The 22885-nt window shown below is 34.3% G+C and overlaps 2 protein-coding genes across 2 annotated transcripts in view; both read left to right on the top strand.

Moving 5' to 3' along the window:
- Window positions 1-10404: 10404 nt before the first annotated feature.
- LOC123537582 (1-phosphatidylinositol 4,5-bisphosphate phosphodiesterase eta-2-like) overlaps window positions 10405-22885 on the top strand; it is an 80461-nt gene continuing 67980 nt past the window's right edge. The window contains exon 1 of the mRNA XM_053528023.1: window positions 10405-10893. Coding sequence (XP_053383998.1) covers window positions 10815-10893 — 79 coding nt within the window. The 5' untranslated portion in view covers window positions 10405-10814. The remainder of the gene's footprint in view (window positions 10894-22885) is intronic.
- Window positions 17163-21807, top strand: LOC123537580 (uncharacterized). Its single transcript, XM_045321400.2, has 4 exons — window positions 17163-17317; window positions 18070-19052; window positions 19362-19577; window positions 21694-21807. Exons 2-4 carry the CDS (start codon window positions 18758-18760, stop codon window positions 21705-21707), a joined length of 525 nt encoding a protein of 174 aa, XP_045177335.2. The 5' UTR covers window positions 17163-17317; window positions 18070-18757; the 3' UTR covers window positions 21708-21807.

Raw genomic sequence — 22885 nt, 5'->3', positions numbered from 1 at the left:
CTTCAGTCTTTTAAAATTTGATGTTATGAGTTAAAACCTTGGCGTCAAACAATAATATACTGATCGTCAACTTGTTTTTTAAATCCTTGTGTGGTGTCTTTATAATATTTTATACATGTCAAGACATCTTTTGAAGATGCATTACTCCAAATGTGCTACACTACATTTTCGCAAACAGTTTGCAAAACATTTGATTATCACAAATAATAAATTTATCAATATGTAAGCTGGTATTGCATAATTATAGTATGAATACGACATATCATTACCCTGGTTAAATGTCTCCTTACACGCTTAGCTCAATAGGGAGAATGCACATCTACGCATCGCGGTGTCATGGGTTCTATCCCTGGGCGAGACATTTGTTCATAACGATTTGTTGAAATTAGTCTTCCTCAACTTCTGATTCATGTGGATAAGTTGGCATTTACTTGCCGAGAACAGGTCAGTCAGTACAGGTACACTGGTTAGTTAACATCTTGCCCAGCAGGGATTTCTGTACCCACTCATTTACATATCTTAAAAATAATTGCTGACCAAAACTCACCAAATTCATATTTTTCACTTTAGTTTACAGTTATTAATGAATTGTAGTATACTACTTAATTTTCAAGAAAAAATGACCTTAACCTTCAGCCAGCTGGCGGCAAGTGATTCTGCCTTTGCGACCAGTGCAGACCAAGATCGTCCGTGCAAGCTGATCATGGTCTGCACTGGTCGCTATTCAGTCAGTAAATTTTCAGTGGACACCCCTTCGAATAATAAATGGTACTGCCTAAATTGAATGATGAACCAATCGATTTTAGAAGTTTTGCAGGGTAAAGGTTAATCTTGAAGCGACAGCTTTCCTGTTTATAGCTGTATTCTTATATATTGGCCTGTAATAGAAATTTAGAAATGTAATTATAGTTAAATAGTTGTAGGAAAATCAAAACATTTGCTTAGAAATTAATCAAACCATTTTCGCGATAATCATTGAAACAATCTAACTTAAAGTTAATGTTTTTATTGTGTTATATCATCAGACGTGGTTTATAAAACCTGTTTATTTGTAGATATATACGATGTACAGTCTAAAAAATATTTAAAATCATGTGTGTATTTTCTTTAAGTTGCAGAGGAACACAAAATGATTTGAACTGTGCTGTATAGAGGGGCATCTTTGGGTTTTTGTCTGCTGTTTCAGTTGAAAAGTTTGCCATATGGAATATCAAATACAAAGTAACTTTGAACATGTGACTATTGTGACCATGCTCGGGATACTAATAAAATTATCACCATTATATTTGATTAGATAAAATTTACACGCATACAGTCGGTGCATTTTATGAAACTATATTTCAATACAATCATTAGCTATTTGCATCAAATATTTTAGACGTACGTCCACAAATATTTAAAAGCGTTTGTACATCCTGCCAATATCATCCATGTCATAGAGACTGTTGCATAATTTAAATGAAAGTGGGTCGTTTTACGGCTTAAAAGCTAGACGTGCCTTTTTGTTGTGATATATTTTTTCTTAAACATGAGACTGGGGAACAGAGTCATGAATATTGTATATGCTGAGAGAATGACAACACATTTTCACTTGTATATTGGCTGTGAATATCGTAAAAATGATCAGACAATTTTGACCTGTAGACTAGCATATGAAATGAAATTGAAGACAACTTAGTGGACGAATTTTGTAATTAAAAATGTTACAATCCTGGCAATGGTTTTAAACAGATCTATACTAAAATGTACAGTTTTCATAGTTTGACTTTTTATTCGATAGGTCCAACTAATCGTTACAGAATAAATTGTACATAGTAAGTGATACTTTTATACTCTTTGCCCAAACTTGATACTTGGGTTTGGTCCAGTAAACTAAATAGAATGAAAGAAGTTTTATTATACTCACATAGTAGTATTAAATTGTTTGTTAAGTTCGATTTGCGTGTTCAAATGTACATCGTGCTTTCCAACTTATATTTGTTTTGACTGCAAAGGACATACTGCTGTTGATTGTAACTAAGTCATTATGAAACCTACACAGTATCAGCGAAAATCTTTTTGCCTGGGTTGTTGTTGTTGTTGTTGTCTTAAATAAGTTACGTTTACATAGATATAACCCTGCCTCTAAATAGATAGATACCTCCATGAATTCCTGTTTAATATTTTCCTTCAATGTTTACAAACATTACAAAGACATACTCCATTATATCTCTTTCCCTCTTTAATTATTTACATTCAAACGGGTTTGTTTCATTTATTTTATTTTGACATATGCGTTTGGTTAGGGAAAGAGCATCATAGTCGTGACAAAATTTTCTTATTCTCAGTTGGTACGTTGAGTATATTAGACTAATTAAACATACAATAACGGTCTCTAGCACGGCCCTAGGGGATTATCCTCGTATGCATAAGTTTGCAGTCTTCTTAATTTATTACACTGATCTTACATCTTATTCTAATACATCGGTAATCAGATCTAATGTTATCATTGACATTGATCCAAGGATATTATACATATTTTATGTTCATTGATAATTCTTTATTCTCATAGACTATATCAGACATTATTTTGCTGTTAACAAACAAGAACATTTACTTTTACTCATTATACATGGCCCGATCAAGGGCGTGCAATCAAGATGAAAGGGGTGAAGTTCGTACTACAGATGACATTTTCCCGATGTCTACAGAAAATATATCGTGTACACATATTTGTCTGAAAAGAATATACACATCAATAAGGTCTCTTCAGGAGTATTCGTTACAGCCTGCTTAGACATGATCTTTGGCATACTTGTTAATAAATTGATCTTCAGCTAGATCTTTCTGCAAATATTCTGAAATAAACGCTCTGAAGCAAAAAGAAAAAAAAACAAAAAAAAAAAAACAAACATCAAGCCTTTTAATAGGAAATAACTATATACAATTACCTATTTTTATCAAAATAATTGCCGATGATTAAATTGACTATTTAAGGAGATTATAGATACTTCAGTAATTGCATTTTTGTTTTTCATGGTCTCCCCGCACTTCAATGTTGTTATATTTTCTGGTCCTTTTTGGATCATTGAGTCCATTAAATAGATCTGTGATAGAGTTCCGCTTAAGCCGGTGCTGGTGGGTGTGGGAAGTGTAGCACATTTCACTACCCTCAATCAAACCGAATCTGCTATTATTCTGCTTGGTTTCAGTTTATGCTTCCATGGGATCTTTTTACAGATTGATTAAAAGCTAAAAAATACATTTAGTAAACACTGAAACGAAGTGCACTATTTATTATGCTGTAGATGATAGAATAGGTGATTGCGCATACACGAACATGTTTAAACACTGCAAGTTTATTCCTCTATATGTGTTTAACAAAAGCTTTTAAAATTTACATATATATGCTTAAACATATTTTTCTTCCACCAAAATCTGACTCGATGCTCGAAGCAAAATATTTATTGACACAGTGTAACTCATTAGGATAGTTGTTAACATATATATTGCTTTACTTAAATTGATCTATTCGGATTTACCAAAGTATCAATTAGAGACAAAAGGAAAATATTGAGTATATATTAATACATGCCTACAAAACATTGAGGATACCAAACTACTGCAAATACGTAAATTGGAGTATATGGTAAATGAACTTAAATAATATCTGAATGGAATATTTTCTAAGACATTTATCAAAAATAAATAATACACACTTTGCAGTGGAAATAGAGACAGACTAATATATTTTCAAGGTATGCAGTTTTGAAAAAATAAACTTTTGCAAATAGGAAGTCAATCTGACTAAAGTACTTGATCTTCTAAACGAAGATCTGAGGGTGACCTATTCACATTCATCTTTCTGTATATATGGATTTCTGATATTGCTATTTTTATATTCGCAAATTTATTTTTATTTGAACCAATTAAACAACTCGTTTCAACAGGTATTTGGCTGAACCATCAAATAACATCGAATGTCACAGAGTAAGAAAAATGTGCAGTCAGTCGAACCCGGGACTTCCACTTTCACTTTCAAAATGTTGAAAGCAAGAATCTGATTGGCTAGCGGAAGGGTCGTAAGAACGAGTCGATAAATAGCACGTCTTCAGATCCAAAGCGTAGTGTTTATTGGAGATGTGCTTTAGTCAGATTGATAGGAAGTGAGCGTTATACAAATTTGATATAAAGCATTAAATCTTGATATTTTGGCAATAGAAATGGGTAATGCAGTTCTGTGATATAGGTGTTCAGTGATAAGCATTGCTTATGTATTTTTATGAAAGCTATTATCAAGACAACATAATTATTCCATAATGCACGGGCATTCCGAGGCATACAAATCTTTTATTAATATGTACTGTGAAGTTTGTGCGTACAACGTTCAATATCTATCACTTCTGTTAATAATTTTCAATTTTCAATACAAAATAATGAAAAGCTCTAAAACAGGATAGTCGGGTATCTCTTTGAAATCAGTTATCTCAAATATGCTGCATCATAATCAGACCTCTTAAACATGCAATAACTCTTCATGTTAATGAAAATTGTGGCAAATAAGCGCTAAGCAGATAAGAAATATATGAAGAAGTTCATTCAACATGTTACAACGTTTAGCATTATAGCACATCTACTTCAGCAACATCTTGTGTTGATGAAATGAGAAAAGTGGTTGCAATTTTATATAATTTTCATATTGAAAAACACCTAATTTGTATAAAAGACATGTGTTTAAAGAGAGGTGGTGAATACATATGTGAAAATCATATTGACCACATTTCTCAAGGCAATCCAGCTTCGCTTAGTACTGAAATTAGAACATTAAAACATTTAAATGGGTATCCGGGATGAAGCTGTGAAAATTGTTCGATTTTATCAGGGTCATGTAAACATTTGACTTTAACCTCCTAGACTGAATATTTTTTCAGAGTGTTTTTTTAGTAAATTATTGATTATTCAAGTAAATTAACAAATAGACGGAATGTCATTTAAGCATGGTTAAATAGTTTTGCTGCAAATAATGTGTTCTGTCGGGAGAATTTAGTGTCCTGTCGTGTAAGCAAGAGTAACATATAAAATGTAATTTCTCCTCGTATATTAATTCAAGACGTACATAGAACCTGTTATTTAGAATGAGATGACTGTTGTTATTTCCTCAAACAGTCATTTCTTTGCCCTGAGTATGTATTGATAAGAGCAACTAGGGGTATACAAGTTTTAAATCCATTTCATTCGGTTTATTTGAGAAATTGTTGTTGTTTTTCAATGTTTATATAAAAAAAATGAACGAGCAAATACATAAATTGCGCTAAAGATTTAATATTAATTTTGAAAATTATCCTACGAATCATTCAAGTTTTGTGTCAATGTTTCTCCTAAACCAAATATGTTAAGGTAAGTAAATGTCATAGCTGTAACTTAATTCATGATGACAAAATTTGAAATTGAATGGACTATGTGAAGACTTGTGCTCTGAACTTTTGCTTAACTGTTCCCGTAGGCCTTATCGTCCTCATTTTGGTTCTTAACTAAAAAAGCATTTACCACTAACCGTTATGAGACAAAATAAAGACATTTAGGCAATGTTTCCCTTAACATTTCTTTCTAAATCATATTGTTCTGAATTTATTTTTCACAAAAACTTTCGCGGGGTTTGCACAAAGATACAATAATCAGGATGTTTTGCCTATAAGCAATCACATAAAAAACATAATAACATTTATAACAAATAGTAAAATGAGTGTTAATATTTTCCGTCAAGGGAAACACGTTGTTTATATTTCAATAAATCAAATAAAAATCTACTTTTAAAATCGAAGTCTACCACTAATAGGAAACACTTATCGAAACTCGGTAGCGTTACAACAGGTTACTTATATTCAATCGCGTTTAAGAATGTTTTTCCATTCCGTATCTAATTGTTGAAACACGTGTATATACAATGTACATGTATGATTTTTTTTATAGTGAAGTGCAAAATACTAAAACGGATCCGAAGCTACTTTGTTACATTCCTGGTGGAAGATAGCTAAATCACTTGGGAGTTTAAACCAAAATGAAGCTGAAAAAAAGATGTTAGTGTTAGTTAATTTTGCACACCAAGTCTACCAATAAAATGGTAAAAGCAGCTACAAAACATGAACAATACGAATGGACAATCGGGTTAGATTCTCGAACAGTCCGAATTGTAATTGTTTCGGCTTCGTTCACTGCATGCAAAATATCAAATGGGATAACTTGATTGACGCTACTGCAAATCACCGCTTATTTCGTACCTGACTTATTCTGTAGTGTCAGGACTTCGATTAAGTTCCATTTTAGATGTACAGACCTACTAATGTTTCTCTTCTCTGTCCTAGGTTGAAATATGTCAACGGTGGTAGACAATATGTGCTCTTCTGAATCCGCTAAGAGCAGTGTTTTATGCCTTCTAAGAGTTGATGCATATCTGATTTGGCATTTTGCTGTTTCCACATTACAGATCAGTGTGTTTGTGTATAGGGTTGATGTCTCAGAGTCGTTGATCACTGGTAGCGTATTTTAGCGCTATAAAGACGTTAACACTTTCTCGTTTCAGTTGAAACAACATTTATTGAGAGAACCGGCAGACGAGTTTATATTTTGATAGCCTAAAATTAAGACATACATGTTTGTAATTTTCATTTTAGAAGACACTTTATCAGGTTGTATTTTAATATTTGCTTAGTTTAGATACTGGAAAACCGCTCTCTGGTAATTTTTAGCTCATCTGATTTTTTGAAAAAAAATGATGAGTTATTGTCATCACTTGAGCGGTTGTCGGCGTCGGCGTCGGTGTCGGCGTCGGCGTCGGCGTTGGCGTTGCCTGGTTAAGTTTTATGTTTAGGTCAGCTTTTCTCCTAAACAATCAAAGCTATTGCTTTGAAACTTGGAAGACTTGTTCACCATCATAAGCTGACCCTGTATAGCAAGAAACATAACTCCATCTTGCTTTTTGCAAGATTTATGGCCCCTTTTGTACTTAGAAAATATCAGATTTCTTGGTTAAGTTTTATGTTTAGGTCATTTTTTCTCCTAAACTATCAAAGCTATTGCTTTGAAACTTGGAATACTTGTTCACCATCATTAGCAGACCCTGTACATCAAGAAACATAACTCCATCTTGCTTTTTGCAAGAATTATTGCCCCTTTTGGACTTAGAAAATCAGTTTTCTTGGTTAAGTTTTATGTTTAGGTCAGCTTTTATCCTAAACTATCAAAGCTATTGCTTTAAAACTTGCAACACTTGTTCACCATCATAAGCTGACCCTGTACAGCAAGAAACATAACTCCATCCTGCTTTTTGCAAGATTAATGGCCCCTTTTGGACTTAGAAAATATCAGATTTCTTGGTTAAGTTTTATGTTTAGGTCAACTTTTTCTCTTAAACTATCAAAGCTATTGCTTTGAAACTTGCAACACTTGTTCACCATCATAAGCTGACCCTGTACAGCAAGCAACATAACTCCATCCTGTTTTTTGCAATAATTATTGCCCCTTTTGGACTTAGAAAATCATTTTCTTGGTTGAGTATTATGTTTAAGGCAACTTTTTTCATAAACTATCAAAGCTATTGCTATAAAACTTGCAACAGTTTTTCACAATCATAAGTGGACACTGTACATCAAGAAACATAACTCTATCCTGCTTTTTGCAAGAATGATGGCCCTTTTTAGACTTAGAAAATCATGGGTAGGACAATATTTCTATTATACAAAAAAAATCAGATGAGCGTCAGCACCCGCAAGGCGGTGCTCTTGTTCTTAGTTATCGTAGCCCGACAACAGCTATACAGCTATATTGATAACTAGATTAGAAAATGCATATGAAAACTGACATTTTTGATAATTTTTTGTACAAATTCCTTAAAAATTAAAAAAAAATAAAATAAAATTGGCTACTATGACGCATGATTAAACTATAGTCCCGTAATTTTATAAAGTGTTTACATCACTGTAATGGCTGTTGTTTATAATCATTAATTAAGAAATATTTAACAGCAAAACCGTGCGCAGCCCGATTGTTTATTTCGTACGACGCATAACCGCCGGGTTGTATAAATAGTGTTCAAACTTGGTTTCGCTATAACTGTACTAGATATAGATTAATACAGCTGGTGCGCCATTTAGCTATACATCTATGTACATGGTAGCTAAATTTCGAGTTATAAAGTATATACTGGATAAATTTGTATGCGTACGTTACAGTGAATATATATATATTTAAGTCATGTTTCTAAAAAGCTTTCCAAAATCCGTAGATTCTATTTTAAATCTGCGAAAATTTTAAATTGTGTTGCATTTTGTTAGGAATAACGACAGGAGAAAAATACTTGAAATAGTTTTAGGTAACTTATTTTACATATATTCAGAGTGAAAAGATTGCTCTACAACTTCTTTATGCCAAAAATAGTTTTGCAAACCAATTGCAAATTATTGAATATTACTTTAAATTGTATACACTAATCGTTGCTTTAAATTGCGTCAGTCATTTCAACTTTTCGTGTTCGTCTTAAATATTAAAGTGTAATGCGTTATAACATTATTATAATTATTATTATTATAATTACACCAGATTTATATAGTGTCCTTTTCATGATAAACACGTTCAAAGGCGCTTTACATATAACAAACGCAGCCACACAGGGCGCGAAATTCATCCTCTACTAGTACAGACACAGAGCTATCTGACCAAAGGGAAAGAGAGAGATAAAGTCCCCAGAACAGATAGAGAGAAATCCTTTTTAGATACCGGCTTGTCCAGCTGACTTAGCCTAGCTCTTTGCGAATAGACAGTCTGGTTCTTTAACGTGCCCAGTGTATAGCACCGATACACGCGAAGCCGTCTTTCCTGGGAAGAACCAGTACAGGCCTCTTAGGTGGGAGACATTCAAGAGCATCTCAGAAATTTCCAGTGCCTGGACCGGGATAACATAGTCGATCCTATATAACATGTATAATTTTTACTTTCTTAAAAAACTTATTCGACTGTTGATCACGGCCAATAAAAGAGAACTGCGTTACAGTATTTGCATTTATGAAAAGCCATTGTTAATTTGCGATTGCGCACTTTTTGATTATATACATCGTTTGTTACCATTTTGATTTTTTTTTTGAAAAGCAAGTGTTGATCAGCGGCATGTACTATTTTATACAAGTTGAATGAAAGAGGGAAACTCGTTTGTAACGGTTTGTAACTTTTTCCAATACTTGTACATTATTTGCACCTAATGAGCTACTCATGCAATTAAAAAATATAACATGTTCAAATCGCATTTATCTATCAAAAGATGTAGTTCATACGTGTCACGTAGGTTGCACAACACTAAATATATTTGTCCTTTGCTCTTTATTAAATATAAAAAAATCAGAGCTGTCTTTTAAAAAAAGGAACTGATTGTCTTGTGTTCATCAATGACCGTCAAGAATAAAGTACGGTACATAATCTTTTGATCATATTTTTGTTTGACATGCGTGCACCACGGAATTTCTTTTTAAAAAATGACAGCTTAAGTGTGAGAATGACTTCATGCGTTTTCATCATTGAAAAATCATTCTTTTTTATAGAAAATGCTACTACAATGTCTTATCTAGATCCATAATGAAATGAAAACAAAAACTGACCTAAATAAACGGTGAAAATACAAGTAACCTGGAAAAAATGAGGATTATTTTCTGTCCGACACCATCTGCTGTTAATAAGCAATTTACTATCATGCTTCCTGAAAGGTATCTTCAGTCAGTTAATTCAGCTCGGTCAGACATAATCTGCAGCTTACTTATCCTTCACATCAAACAAGGTATGTGTTTTAGCTACTTCTCCATACAACGTATCTGGAATTAACGTAAAGCTGCTCATAAGCAATTTAATGCCTAAAGGGATATTGTATATGCCGATATGCCAATAAATCTGAAACTGAAACTAATAAAATCAAGCACGCAACGAAACGAACATAAAACACTGGTAAAGTGTTTGTTGATCAAAAAAGCTAACGATAAAATTGGCTGACTACTTACGAAGTTTTAAATATTTCAGTAATGAAATTGTATTTAACGGTTTTAAAAAGTTTAAATAGCAATTCCGATACTGATCATTGAAAAACATATGCGGTATGATCCGTACATTATTTATAATTCTATAGAATTTATGACATATTAGGTTTACCCGAGTCAGCATTGTTTCAATATAGTCTTAGACATATACAATACAAGCTAATACCTTTGTATTTAACAAAGTCAACCTTTTGTATATTATATGACATTTTACAAAGGCCTTAACATGTTTTTCTTCCACCCTGACCTGGTAAGGTGCTCAAAGTAAAACACTGAATGAATCAGTGTAACTGTATACACTCGTAAACGTTATGTATTGTTTTATTTATTTGATCGATTCGTGTGTACGGAAGTATAAGGTATGGACCTATTCCAGTCTACGACAAAGTGAAAATATTCAGTATATATATCGATAGATGTTTACAAAATATTGCGGATCAGCTAAGTTGATTATACAACAAAACTTCTGGATGGAGTTTTGTTTAAAAGTGTTAATGTTAAAAATTATTTCAAAGGATTAAGTGTATATCTTGAAAAGCAATGGAAATATCGACAGGACTGATATTATCAAGGAATGTGGTCACGAAAAGATAAACTTTTGAAAAAAGGAAGTGAGCATTTGTCTTCTTGTGTGATGCATGTTTCTGTGATAAATATACGTATTAAAACTCCATCATGTCCAACATTTGAGATTAGTGAGAGATATGGACATACAATTCTGTGATAAGCATTGTTAGTTAAAACGCATCTTTATTTGTGAAAATGCCATTATCAAGACAACGAAATTATTCTACAACACACGGACATCCTGAGGACAACCATTTCACTCATTGCGACGTTTGTGAGTATTACTTTTAACATTCAAATGAAGTATTCTTCCATTTTTTTATCATCTGTTCGTGCACCTCAAAGTTTTCACAAAATGATATCAGTTTAGAATTCATAAAGCTCGACATTTATTTTTTCTGATACTCTAGAAGGTCTGTGAAATGCCATAATCAAGACAACGAAATTATTCCACAACGCACGAGCATTCCAGGAGACCATCCTTTTGAAATATATATTCTAATATATCTACTTTTTTCTTATCATCATTTTGTGCTGAAGAAAAAAACAAAAGAGAACATTTAGCATATTTGCGTTATCCATTAACACATAACGGTATCATAACCTGTATCCATCAACCGGTATCGAAATTCTTATTTTTTCTGACATAGCGAAAACTCTGTGCGTATATTCTCGTTACAGTGTAATTACACGATGGAGCCCTGTGCAATGCTTGGCTTACTGTGGTACTTGCACGTATACTTTAGCAGAAAGCATCTATAACGTTACAGCGACAACATCTTGCCGTTGAAATAAGTGACACTTAAAATTATTTCACGTAGGAATATGAAAAAACATCATAACTGTATTGTGTTAGACATGTGTAAATACCGGAGATTTAAGGCTGCCTTATTAATAATTCAGTGGAATTATCATGTCAGTAAATAAGTTTCTATCCATCGTCTTATTACTACCAATTACAGAAGATGGACTTATAATGATGTAAATATTGAGTTCATGGTGTATTAAGTTACTGTTAGAGCCGTGGTAAATGTTTGGTGTTTGGATACAGTTCAAATAAGAAAAATGACATAACTTGAGCCGTTTTAAATCAGTTTGTAATACATTCACTGCACTATAAATCATATAGAGATTAGGATATACTTACTTATGCTTAAACTTGTACAATTTCGCTATTAAGAATGACTTACGTACGCTGTTTGGCCTTGACATTGTTTTTTCTCTAAACTTGCCAAAAATATTGATGGCTAGTTTTGCATATCGAAAGCGAAAGTAGGGGTTTACTGTACGCGACAGCGCAGCATAGTACCACTAAGTGCCATTTCACTAGGAACTATCAAAACCCCCATTTCCTTTCCATTTTTTCGTTAATTTATGACAGAACTTTCATAAAAGTGGGTGTTAGAAAAAAAAGTTATATAAAGATACGTTAATAAGACCTGATGTTGTCGTTTTCTATATGAAGTAACGAAGGATCTGAATTAGTGACCTTTAACCTATATTATAATGCAATCGGTCGAATAATACTTTACCGGAGTTTGAAGGAACGGACGAGAATTTGCGGTTGCCCTTACAGCCTTTGTACATCTCTTACAAGAAATGAAAATAGACAACGATTTACATACGGTTAAATGCTTTTGCTGCATATAATGTATTTGACATAGTGATAATTGTTAAGCAAATGCTCATGTAAGACTTCATGCACCTACATAGAAATTCTTTTCAGTACCCATGGTAATAGAAATACCTTGGATATGATGGCTGTTTTGTTTCTTTTCTCAGACAGTTATACTTTTTGTCATATCATTTCTGACCAAATTAGCAATGTTAGTTAGGAGATTATGAATACACGTTTTCATTCGTTCCGATCGCATTCATCTGTTATGAAGGAAATAAATGATATAAATATATGTGGTAAATAATAAACATTTTGCTCAAAGGTAAGCAAAGATGTGGAGAATTTAATGGAAGGATTTTAAAATATATTGTGTTGTGTTGTGTCGTGTTGTGTTGTGTTGTGTTGTGTTGTGTTGCATCGCATCGCATCGCATCGCATCGCATCGCATCGCATCGTATCGTATTGTCAATTTAAGCAAATTCGCTAAGCAGAACATTTTGTCTTCGTAGAGCTATGTATGTTGCAGAAAAAATGCAAAATCATGTTAAAGAGAATTTCACATGAAAGCGCCATGTTGCAGACAAATATTCATCCCGGACAAGTGCTATATGTCTATACATTTTATACAGAGACTAATGCAATAAGTCAAAACACTGTCTTTCATTTACTGTCAACTGGCAGGTAATACGGATATGTTCAGCACATCTAGAATCCACCACGACTTGTATGAAAATATCCATGATGTCATTTCACGTCTCTGTGTAAAAAGTATATTTTTCAATCATACATAATTTATGTATTAGGTACTTTTTTCTAACCGTTATTCAATAAGATCTAATACAATACGCTCATAACCAGAACATTTTATGATTATAATTCTAACTATCGACCTCAGATATTTTAGTAAAAAGTTATACGCCATCAAATATTTAAGTGCCTTTGAGTGAAGCAAGTCTGTAGACATGTGTCATCTATTGATTAGAAGTTGTTTTATGATTTGAAGACGTTTTAAAAGCTAGACATGTATTTTACCCTTTGAGAAATGTCTTTTAAACAAGAAGGAGAACAGTGTCATAAATTATACACTGATGAAGTGACAAAATATTCTTTGTTGTGTATTCTCTTGATTGTCTTGGACGCATAAAGAACACATATCAATATGTAAAACAGTAACTTGAGAACCACTTGACCAAGAACATTCAAACTAACTTGATAGCATGGATGGGCTTATAAAGTAGATGGCCTCTATTGTTTTTAGGAGCAGTAAGTCAAAGGTCAAGGTCACAGGGGACTGAGCCTTGAAAACCGTTACCGCTCAATTACTTGAGAACCAATTGACCCAGTATCTTCAAACATAATTGCATGATTGGGTTTATGAAGTAGTAATCTTTTTGGGATTAGTATGTCAATGTCATAATGATCACGGACTGAAAATGGGACAACCCAGTGTTATACAAACAGTTCTTGTTTCTGTTTCTGTCCTATGCCAATTCATTTATACTGCATTTGTCACATGTTTTTTTTTATTTATATTATATAATGTATTTGTTTTATACGGGTTTATGGCAGAAAAATACATAGGTGATTGTTTGTAAAAAAAACACACACCATTATTCGCAGTATTACAGCGAAAACTAGTTCACTAGAGTTATATATTCTCTGATGCCGTTGACGTTGTAATAATATGACCAGGAATAAGATGTAAATTATGCTCACATAATACAGTTGAATCAGACTATCACTTTGAAATTAAATAAAGTTTGAATTGTTCATTTGTGAATTATTACAACAATATGTATACTTTGTCATTTTATGTTTGTCATAATTATTACTAAAAATCATAGGCTAATTGTAAGTAGACCTTCACATTTTTTTCGCTGATTCAAAATTTAGAGTAAAATAAATTGTAATTTAACATATCAAATTACCTATACACCATGACGGCTCTACGTCTGAAACAAATACCAATGTTGGATGAACCGCGGCATTACATGTAATCTGCATCCCGGGGCATAAATATCAATGTTTGTTAATTAAACACACTGCAAACTAAAAGTTATGATATGGATTCTAGATTAAACATTTTACCTGTTTATTTGCAGTTGTAATCAAACTGCATTGGTCCAACATTAATATGGGAAAACAAATGATCCTTTTTTATTTGTTCTATCCGTCAGAAAATGATGATCTCCTGTAGAAGTTACGGAAAACATGGACACATCCGATTTTTGTAAATATACGGTTTGTGTAATGACGAGGTCTTATTGATTTGCATTGTACTTATGGTTAATATTTACGCGACGATTAATGTAGCGAAAATTAAAGCCCTGCGAACAGTTCGGCATTTATAGTATTAGAGGCATGAATAAACCTAAGTTCAAAAGACACGGTGTCATAAAGTGTGCCAAAGACTAAAAGACATGGTGTTATAAGGTATGCCAAAGACTAGAAGAAGACCACTGTTCTCAGACTAAGGATCACTCTCTCACATGCTTTTAAATGTGATCAACCACTCACTGCAAATTCAGCAAGTAATTTTGTCAACATTTAGAGATCTAGAGAATATAACCTAGTCCATAAATTGATCATTTTGCCAGCCTTTAAACCCTTATCAATCCTAAATTTGTTTCCACATGGTTTACGAACATTAGCAAAGTGCTCCTTTATTACATTATTTCCCTCTTCAATTATTCACATTATTCACATTCCCACCGGGCTTGGTTCTTTTTTTAATTCTGAGATAGTAGATCATTCAGTCGCAACTTGATTAAATCATCTATTACACCAAGAAGCATATATGGAGAAAGTAAATACATGTAGTTTGGGGCAGAGCGTCGGACTCCTTAGCTGCGAGTCGTGAGTTCCAGGATATTTTTCAAGCTGTTAAAATCTATAGTTACATGTCGTTCTGAAAATTTTACTGATTCGCAATTTTCTCAAATTGCCATGCAGACATGTTTATTGCTAGCATATGGTGAATTTGTAGTAGCGTATTCAACTATTTGGTATTAACTTGGTATTGTATAAATTGCATCAAAGGAATCAGATATAATATAAATAGGCTAGGCCTAACGCGCAGACTTCTAATTTTAGTGAGAAGTGGAGAAGGGTAATAATGTATTTTTTTCGTTTGGTATATCTTCTTAGTTGACCTATTGAAATGTCATTTGATATACCCATGCTCGGGTATCTGACCATTGTGACCGATTTCAGAATAGCATCATGAAAGGAATAATTCGTTTTCATGGAATGCTTCACCCTTGTGACGCGGATAACTTGACATTTGCCATTCTTTAAATCGGCACTACATTTGCAGTGTTTCATTGTTGAGGTATGACGCCCTTATCCTGATAAAAAAATCTCTAAGGCTGGTGAATATGCTTGTATTAGTTTTAAGATCATGGAGATGTGTGCTAGGGGACGTGAAGGTGTTGCACTTGTCATTACTTCTAATAAACAGACTCAGTTAAGCAGAATCCACTATTACTTTGTATGTATTGTTTGCGTTGAATGCTTATAAATAAACATTTTTTAAACATTGATACAATTTCGCCTGATTGCGACTGAAGTTGTCACATTTGCGAAAATGGTTACATTATGCATTATGATGACGTTTGTCAGAGTTAAAGATGCCATGGATTTTCAGTGCAGTGATATCTTACTGCTAAACGCGGGCTAGAATCGTGTTTTCGGCATATTTGACTTGGATTCAGTGTCATGATGTAACCTGTTTTGTGACTTAAATGGTGGGAGTGATTTTTTATCTTGCTACACAGTACATACGTAGGGAAAATAATAATATTCAGTTATTGGTTTGGTACTGACAGTTTGATTTACATTAAGGAAGTTTTCTATATATATTTGCAAATTCACAAGTCTTCGTGTATATAAGGGTAATACAGACGTTACAATGCCATTTTTACCAGACCATCAGATTAAATGTGTGTGTGCTTTAATTTGCTCATACAATGTTTTCAGTATTTATCGAAAATAACCAGCCAGACAAACTAAAAACGTGAATAATTTAATTAGTAGACGCGCTTATTAGGTACCAGAGTTATTTATTGTGTCTAGATCATAGTTAAATCGTGTTTTAGATATCTAAACCTATCCAGATTTCAGCGTTCTGTAACAGAATTACCTTTTTCAGCGGCGCTGTACTTGCTCATCTAGAATTTATTGAAGTTTTTATTTTCCCTATTCTGGCATATATAACGAAATAGTACTGTCGTCTTGCGTGGAAATCTACGTTTTTCGTGTATATATATTAGTAGGCTATTGGCATGTTTCAGTGTAATGTGCTTCCGTAGAAACAGTAATAATTGCTAAGTCATCATTTTTGTCATTGGATGAACATGGTCTGGCTCGTTCTTTATACTTAGACTATATCATTGTCATTAATATAAATCTGATAAATCTGGGAACAAACGAACGGATTTGGACACAAATTTCGCCAGTTTCACTAGTTTTGAAATTCGCGACTGAAATTCAACTGTTGTATATGAGGCTATGTACAATTTATTGAAATTCGGCAACAGCTCAAAGGCTCAACAAACAGCCTGATAAATTTATAAGAGCACAAGGTAATTGTCTAGTTTGTATTAGATTAAAAAGAATTTATATAAAAATCATCAGTTGTAGATATATATTTTATTGAAATTCTTATTTATTTAAAAGGTAAATCGTCACTGCATTTCAACTAAATAAAGAAGATTCGGGGCTTTTTAATGAATTAATATCCCCGCTTATATCGCATACGTTTAAATCATCAAGGCTTCTATTGGCTAATTTTAAGCAATTTATAGTATTTTGATATTTATAATTAGAATGCATTGAAGTACTATCTAATGGATAAGACTGAACTGTTCAGCGCTATTTTCAGATAAAGAATTCAAAGGCAAAGTCATGCGACGGAAACATATTCCCAGACACCAAACCTGACTCTCTAACATTTCTAGTGACCGCTATTAGATCTACCCGTTGAACAGAAGAAAGATCTGCAGTTCCTGTCACGTAGCTAAAGTAAAGGAGACAGAGGTCGGAGAGCTCAGTGACAACCAGACAAAAATTACAGTGAGAGGTAACATAATATCCTAAAACACTGTGTCATACAAAATATGTTTTACCATATTGTTGATGGACATTGATTTGTAATATTTATTGTATATTTCAGTTGGTTTTAAAAGATTTAAAAAAAATGCGTCTGCGAAACATTTAAGGGAAAACGTACACCCTTATAGCTTTACAACACTCCCTTGTTTTCTTGTTGCATTGTTCAACTTCATTTATGTTTCCTAAAACTCCTTATTTTTCATGCAAACCCTTTTAGTTTAACTTTAATCAATCAGTATTTATAACTTGTTCAAGCTGTATAAAAAATCTTAGCACTGGCTGCCAATCCTTTAAACTTTCTCTGGATCATGTTACTAAAACGTGCACCAATTCTTCTCAATTTAGCCAGTTGTGCGTCGTTCTTTCGTCAGTTTTGTTATATAACGTGTGTTTGGCACACAATTTAACATCCTAATTTCTCTGACAAATTCCTCCCAATGGAACAATGAAAATGTGTTTCATTTTGTCGCTCTTACTTTACATTTTTAGATAGAGTGAAAACTCCACTGTTTGAGCGTTTGTTAAGCAATATACCTGCACACATAATTTCCGACATAACTTTAATAAAAATGCAAGCTTTAAGGGGAATATTGCACAGCTATTGTTTACCATTACTTCTCCGACCTACTTAGGTAAAAAATTTGAGTAACAAATCTTACTATGAAATTGATTCCGGATGTACCACTTCATGAGCTAATAAACGGTCGTTTCTTCTTTCAGGGAAAGCATTTTAACAGCAAGTCTACCGCAAAACAGCTACCAGTCTTGAATATTCGGTTTTATATTTCTTTCATTTGAAGACTTTTTATGAAAGAAATTAGCATGATTAAATAGTTGTTCCAGTTGTTATTTCTTGACACTCTTGGATGTATAAAAGTTAAAACATCTGTTATCGTTATTTGAAACAGGTAGCAAATGGGATAGTATGGTAGCCTCTCGCCCCTAACTCGCGAGTTCGAGCGCTGGTGCCCGAAGGAGCTAACTCGACTGTAGCATAATAACCATAAGAATTTGTTTGCAATCGATAGGACGAGGAAACACATTCTATTTTCGTCAAATGAAAAGACTTTCTTCGGATCCGCAAACCAAAATAAATATTGTATTTGAGCAGATCTTTATGCGATGAAAAGCATGGCTCGTTTTCCTTGTTGCGACGATCAAAATTCACCAAGTAATCAGAAAATTATCAGCAAAAACGCTATCAGAATCAAGCGAAATTTCCGAGAGTACGGAGAAAACGTACGCATCTTCAAGGTAGGCCGAACGAAATGAAATCTCACGAGACTGAAAATACGTATATGCGAGAACGCCATTACCATGACGCTACTACGCAACGACGTCAAAACGTCAAAAATCCTTCATAGCTATCAACTGCATTCTTCACATTGTCTTTAAATATTTGCCAGAAATGGAAGCTGAGATTGGCACTAAAACAAGGAACAGCGTTTGGAAGTGCCTTTCTAGAAATATCAACAGAAGTAAGATCGGCGCATTTGCAAGAGCCTTGACCAGGGCATTTGGAAGCATCAGAATCTGTAAGAGAGGTGTGGAGGAAAGTTTTGAAGTAAGAGTTCCATCTTCTGAGCCGTCTGACTTTGTCTATCCAGACGACAGATACCTCAGCAATGATGAAATTCTGCAACAACTTGAAGTGTTAGAGAAAAGATTCAATAAACAGGCTGATATATTTGCCAGAGCACAAGGTACTTTGTCACTTTTTTTAATTTAGCAATTTGTTTAGATGTAATGCTCGTTTAACTTGAAATCTGGTGGCATTACTTATTTTAAATCATCGGTAATTTGTGAACTATTTTGACTAAGTAAATACATGTGCTAAACAAAGTATATCACTGACTGATATTCCATATTTAAGAAAAGCCCAATGTAGGACTACTTGTTTTTGTATTTGAAATATGGTCGCATATAGCTTAGTCAGCGATATTTTCTTGAATCGTAACGTATGAACCTACCTTCAGTATAAAGGGCTTAAATTGCAATGAAACAATTTGCAGGTAAAGAAGTTCACTTCAGAAAGGCAAAGCCATACCATGGAAACATATCTCCTGACCTCAAACGCGACCCTCTGTCATTTCTTGTGGCCACTATCAGACCACCGCGTTATACTGAGGAAAGATTCGCAGCTCTTGAGGATCTGGTGCGGAAAGTGAAGCAAAGGAGACAGGGGTTGGATAGTTCAGTGACAAACCAGGCAAAATATGCAGTCACAGGTAACAAAATATTCTTCAGTATATTTAATCTGTTTAAAACGGTCATGCTGTAATTATTATACATAGAAACATGTAGAATAAAGAACCTTTGTCAGGACTCTTTTGATGGTACTTTAACATTAATATTGAATACTCATTCTCCCAAACAGTTCTTTTTTATTGGAAAGAAAATCACTACAAGTGAGATCTTGGTGGAAAAATTTCCAGCGTGCCTTTTGTTTTTATTGTTTAGTACATTTTACACACAAATAATAAAATAACTCGCACTCATTTGATTAATGAAAATGTGTTCCTTTCTGTAGTACTTTTCTTTCAACATCTTATGACTCGGTAAAACACCCAGGCACGTGTCCAGGTGGGGGGCAAGGGGGCCCGCCCCTCACGTGTCAAGGTGGGGGGGGGGCAAGGGGGCCTGCCCCCCCCCCCCCACACACACACAGCTGGCTGGCTAGTTACGATTTTTATTACTACGGGCCCCTCAATTAACAAATTTATACACCAGCGCAATTGGTTTGATTTGACAGCAATACATAGGCTCAAGAGCCATAAAACCGTATCCGGGTAGTGGAAATTAGCCCCAGGCATATGTTACAGGTAAAAGTTTATCTGTACATGCTTCGTTGATCGCTTGCTTTTAAATGCGGTACTTTATTGGGTAGTGGGTAGTTTTTCATTATATTTGCTTAGAACGCAAGAAATGCAGAAAAAGTTCAAAAAATATTTTTGTGTTTTTATTTATTTTATTATTAATACTTATTTGTGAACTTAGTAAATCATTTTTCTACAAATCATGTCATTTTGTAGATCTATCTACAATTTTTAGCAGTTTTTGATAACTTTTTTTTAGTGAAATTACACATATTATTTTTTATGATAAATAACGTTGATTTTCAAACCACTAGCTTCTTTATTACTGGTAGCTGGTTATACATTGGATTGGTAGATATCAGAGCCAATACACTGAGACCTGGGTATCATACAGAATCAAAGCCTTGAGATGTCTGGTGGTTGCGGGTTTTGCTAGATTTATTTTCATTTTAAATGCCGATCTATAAATATACATGTATAAGAAACAAATACTTATGTGCCTCATATCTAAGATAAACTCTGCCTGACCTTACATGAACAGCTGGAAGTCAGTGGTGTAACCATGGGCTGGAATACCTAATCATTGACAGATCTTATATAATCTAAATGGCCAGTGTGAATGGATAGAGGATGAATAAGAACTGCTTGATCATTGATAATTCATCCGCATTGTTCATGAATGGGACTACTTTGTGTAGCACATGAACATCCTTTGGATGTGATTTGGAATCAAATAAAGATGCTACATTATTGTCAGAAATACACTTAACTTTGGTAGCGGGATAAACCCGCAACCCAAAATGAAGTCCGTACACTTTGACTGTACAATCATACATACATTGAAAAGGCTTGATGAAATGATTAAAAAATATATACTTTTCCTTAAATATATAATACATTCATGCATCCTTAAAGGTGTATCAGGTAGCAGGAAAATGCATCTTTTCATGTACCATATTAAAAAAAATCGACATCGGGAGGGATACTCCTCCCGTACCCACCCCAGGTTGCCCCCCCCCCCCCCCCCCCAGCAAAAAAAAAACCTGCACACGGGCCTGCACATCAGAATAAAACATTCATTTTCCAGTTGTTACTTACTAGGACAGACGTAGCGGTCCAGTGGTAACACTCTCTGACTACGAAACTAAATGTCGTGAGTTCGATCCCTCGCACCTCCGACTAAAACTTACTAACATTTGGATAAGTGTTTCATGTATAGGTGTTTTACCCCTGGTACGAAGCTTAGAACTGGAGAGAAAGCATCTTCTGTATCTTGTCCTATCCCCCAGATGGAGGAGTCGGTCATTTGGGTTACTACTGTCGACTGTATATCCGTTCCGTCCATGTTCCGTCACGCTCTTTGTTTTAATGATGTGCAAAATGGTGTCGTTCAAGTTTGATGTTTTATCAGAACATACCTCTGAATGACTGTGCAATGCGCAATAACCCTTCCTGTCTTCTTACACAAGACTGTTCGAGTTAAAGAACATGCAATATTTCATTAATTCATTTTTTTTTTTAATTTCAGGAAGGACATCGTGAGTTCCAGAAATTGTAGAAAAACATCAGCAGTTTTGACTATATTATGGAAATTCAAAATAAATGTTAAAAAATTCTAATATATCAAAATGAGTTTTACTTTTTATTCATAACCGTTCCTAACTGAATAAAAGTCATAGCAGTACCATCACGTTATGTGGATGTAAAGATGCATCAAGTGGTGTTTGCCAAACTTGCGGTAAGTAGCAAGTTCGAGGACATTTATCCCATGAATTACACATCTTTACTACAGATTTAAATGCCATTTGGAAGCTTAGACTGAATCCACGTCGTCGAGTCTTCAAATGCGAGATAATGAAAGTGCAACGCCCCTCGCCTCACAACACACCCACTCAACACTCACACACATACAGACACGCACATGCACCTAGTGCCGGTGTAATGAAGTATTTCGACCCCCATAGAATAATGACCCTCCGGTCATTATTCTATAGAAAAAGTGACCACCCGGTCATAGTATTATGACCTCCAGATCATAGTACTATGACTCCCCCACGTGAAGTAAACTGAACCTCACGAAGAATATTGACTCCCATAAAAAAAACGACCCCCGGTCATTTGGTCAAATTTAGTGATAACTCATGTATCTAAGGCCTAATTGCTGCATTTTATGCCCCCACTCGGTGGGGGGGGGCATATAGATTTGCCCTTGTCCGTCCGTCCTTCCGTTTGACCATTAGCCCCAGATACCATCACTTGACACAGAAATCAGAGCATTCCGCAACGGGAAAAGGGATTCTATTTCTAGACGCTGTATCTTGGTGTATACATTTTTTTAGGAAAATAACAATTCACAGTACGTTCACAAAACACACCAGTGTCAATAATTCCTGCAAACTTCGGTATGAAGTAATTCTTTAGAAGAAAACTGCACAAGAAACTGCTAGCATAGAACTTAGTATTAATAGAAGTTGCAATACTTAGCAGTGGCAGTAAAGTACGGCAGCGGCAACAATAGAAAGTAGTAGAAGTCGTAGTAGTAGTAGTAGTAGTGGCAGTGGTAGTGGCAGTTGCAGTAGCAGAAGCAGCAGCAGCAGCAGCAGCAGAGGAATAAATGACAGCAACAACAGCAGCAGGAGAAGAAGAGATAGATGTACAAGACGTATTAGTGGAAGCAGGTATAGTAGTAGCAGTTGTAGTAGCAGTAGTAGCAGTAGTAG

The sequence above is a fragment of the Mercenaria mercenaria genome, chromosome 17 (genome assembly GCF_021730395.1).
Source record: "Mercenaria mercenaria strain notata chromosome 17, MADL_Memer_1, whole genome shotgun sequence".
Lineage (NCBI taxonomy): Eukaryota > Metazoa > Mollusca > Bivalvia > Venerida > Veneridae > Mercenaria > Mercenaria mercenaria.
The sequence above is the reverse complement of the archived record's forward strand: the minus strand, read 5'-3'. Positions and strand labels throughout refer to the sequence as shown.

Bases quoted from the DNA above. Each gene is read 5' to 3' on its own strand.
- LOC123537580 (XM_045321400.2), top strand. From the start codon at position 18,758: ATGGAAGCTGAGATTGGCACTAAAACAAGGAACAGCGTTTGGAAGTGC. The intron at 19,053-19,361 runs GTACTTTGTCAC...AACAATTTGCAG, and splicing joins TATATTTGCCAGAGCACAAG to GTAAAGAAGTTCACTTCAGA.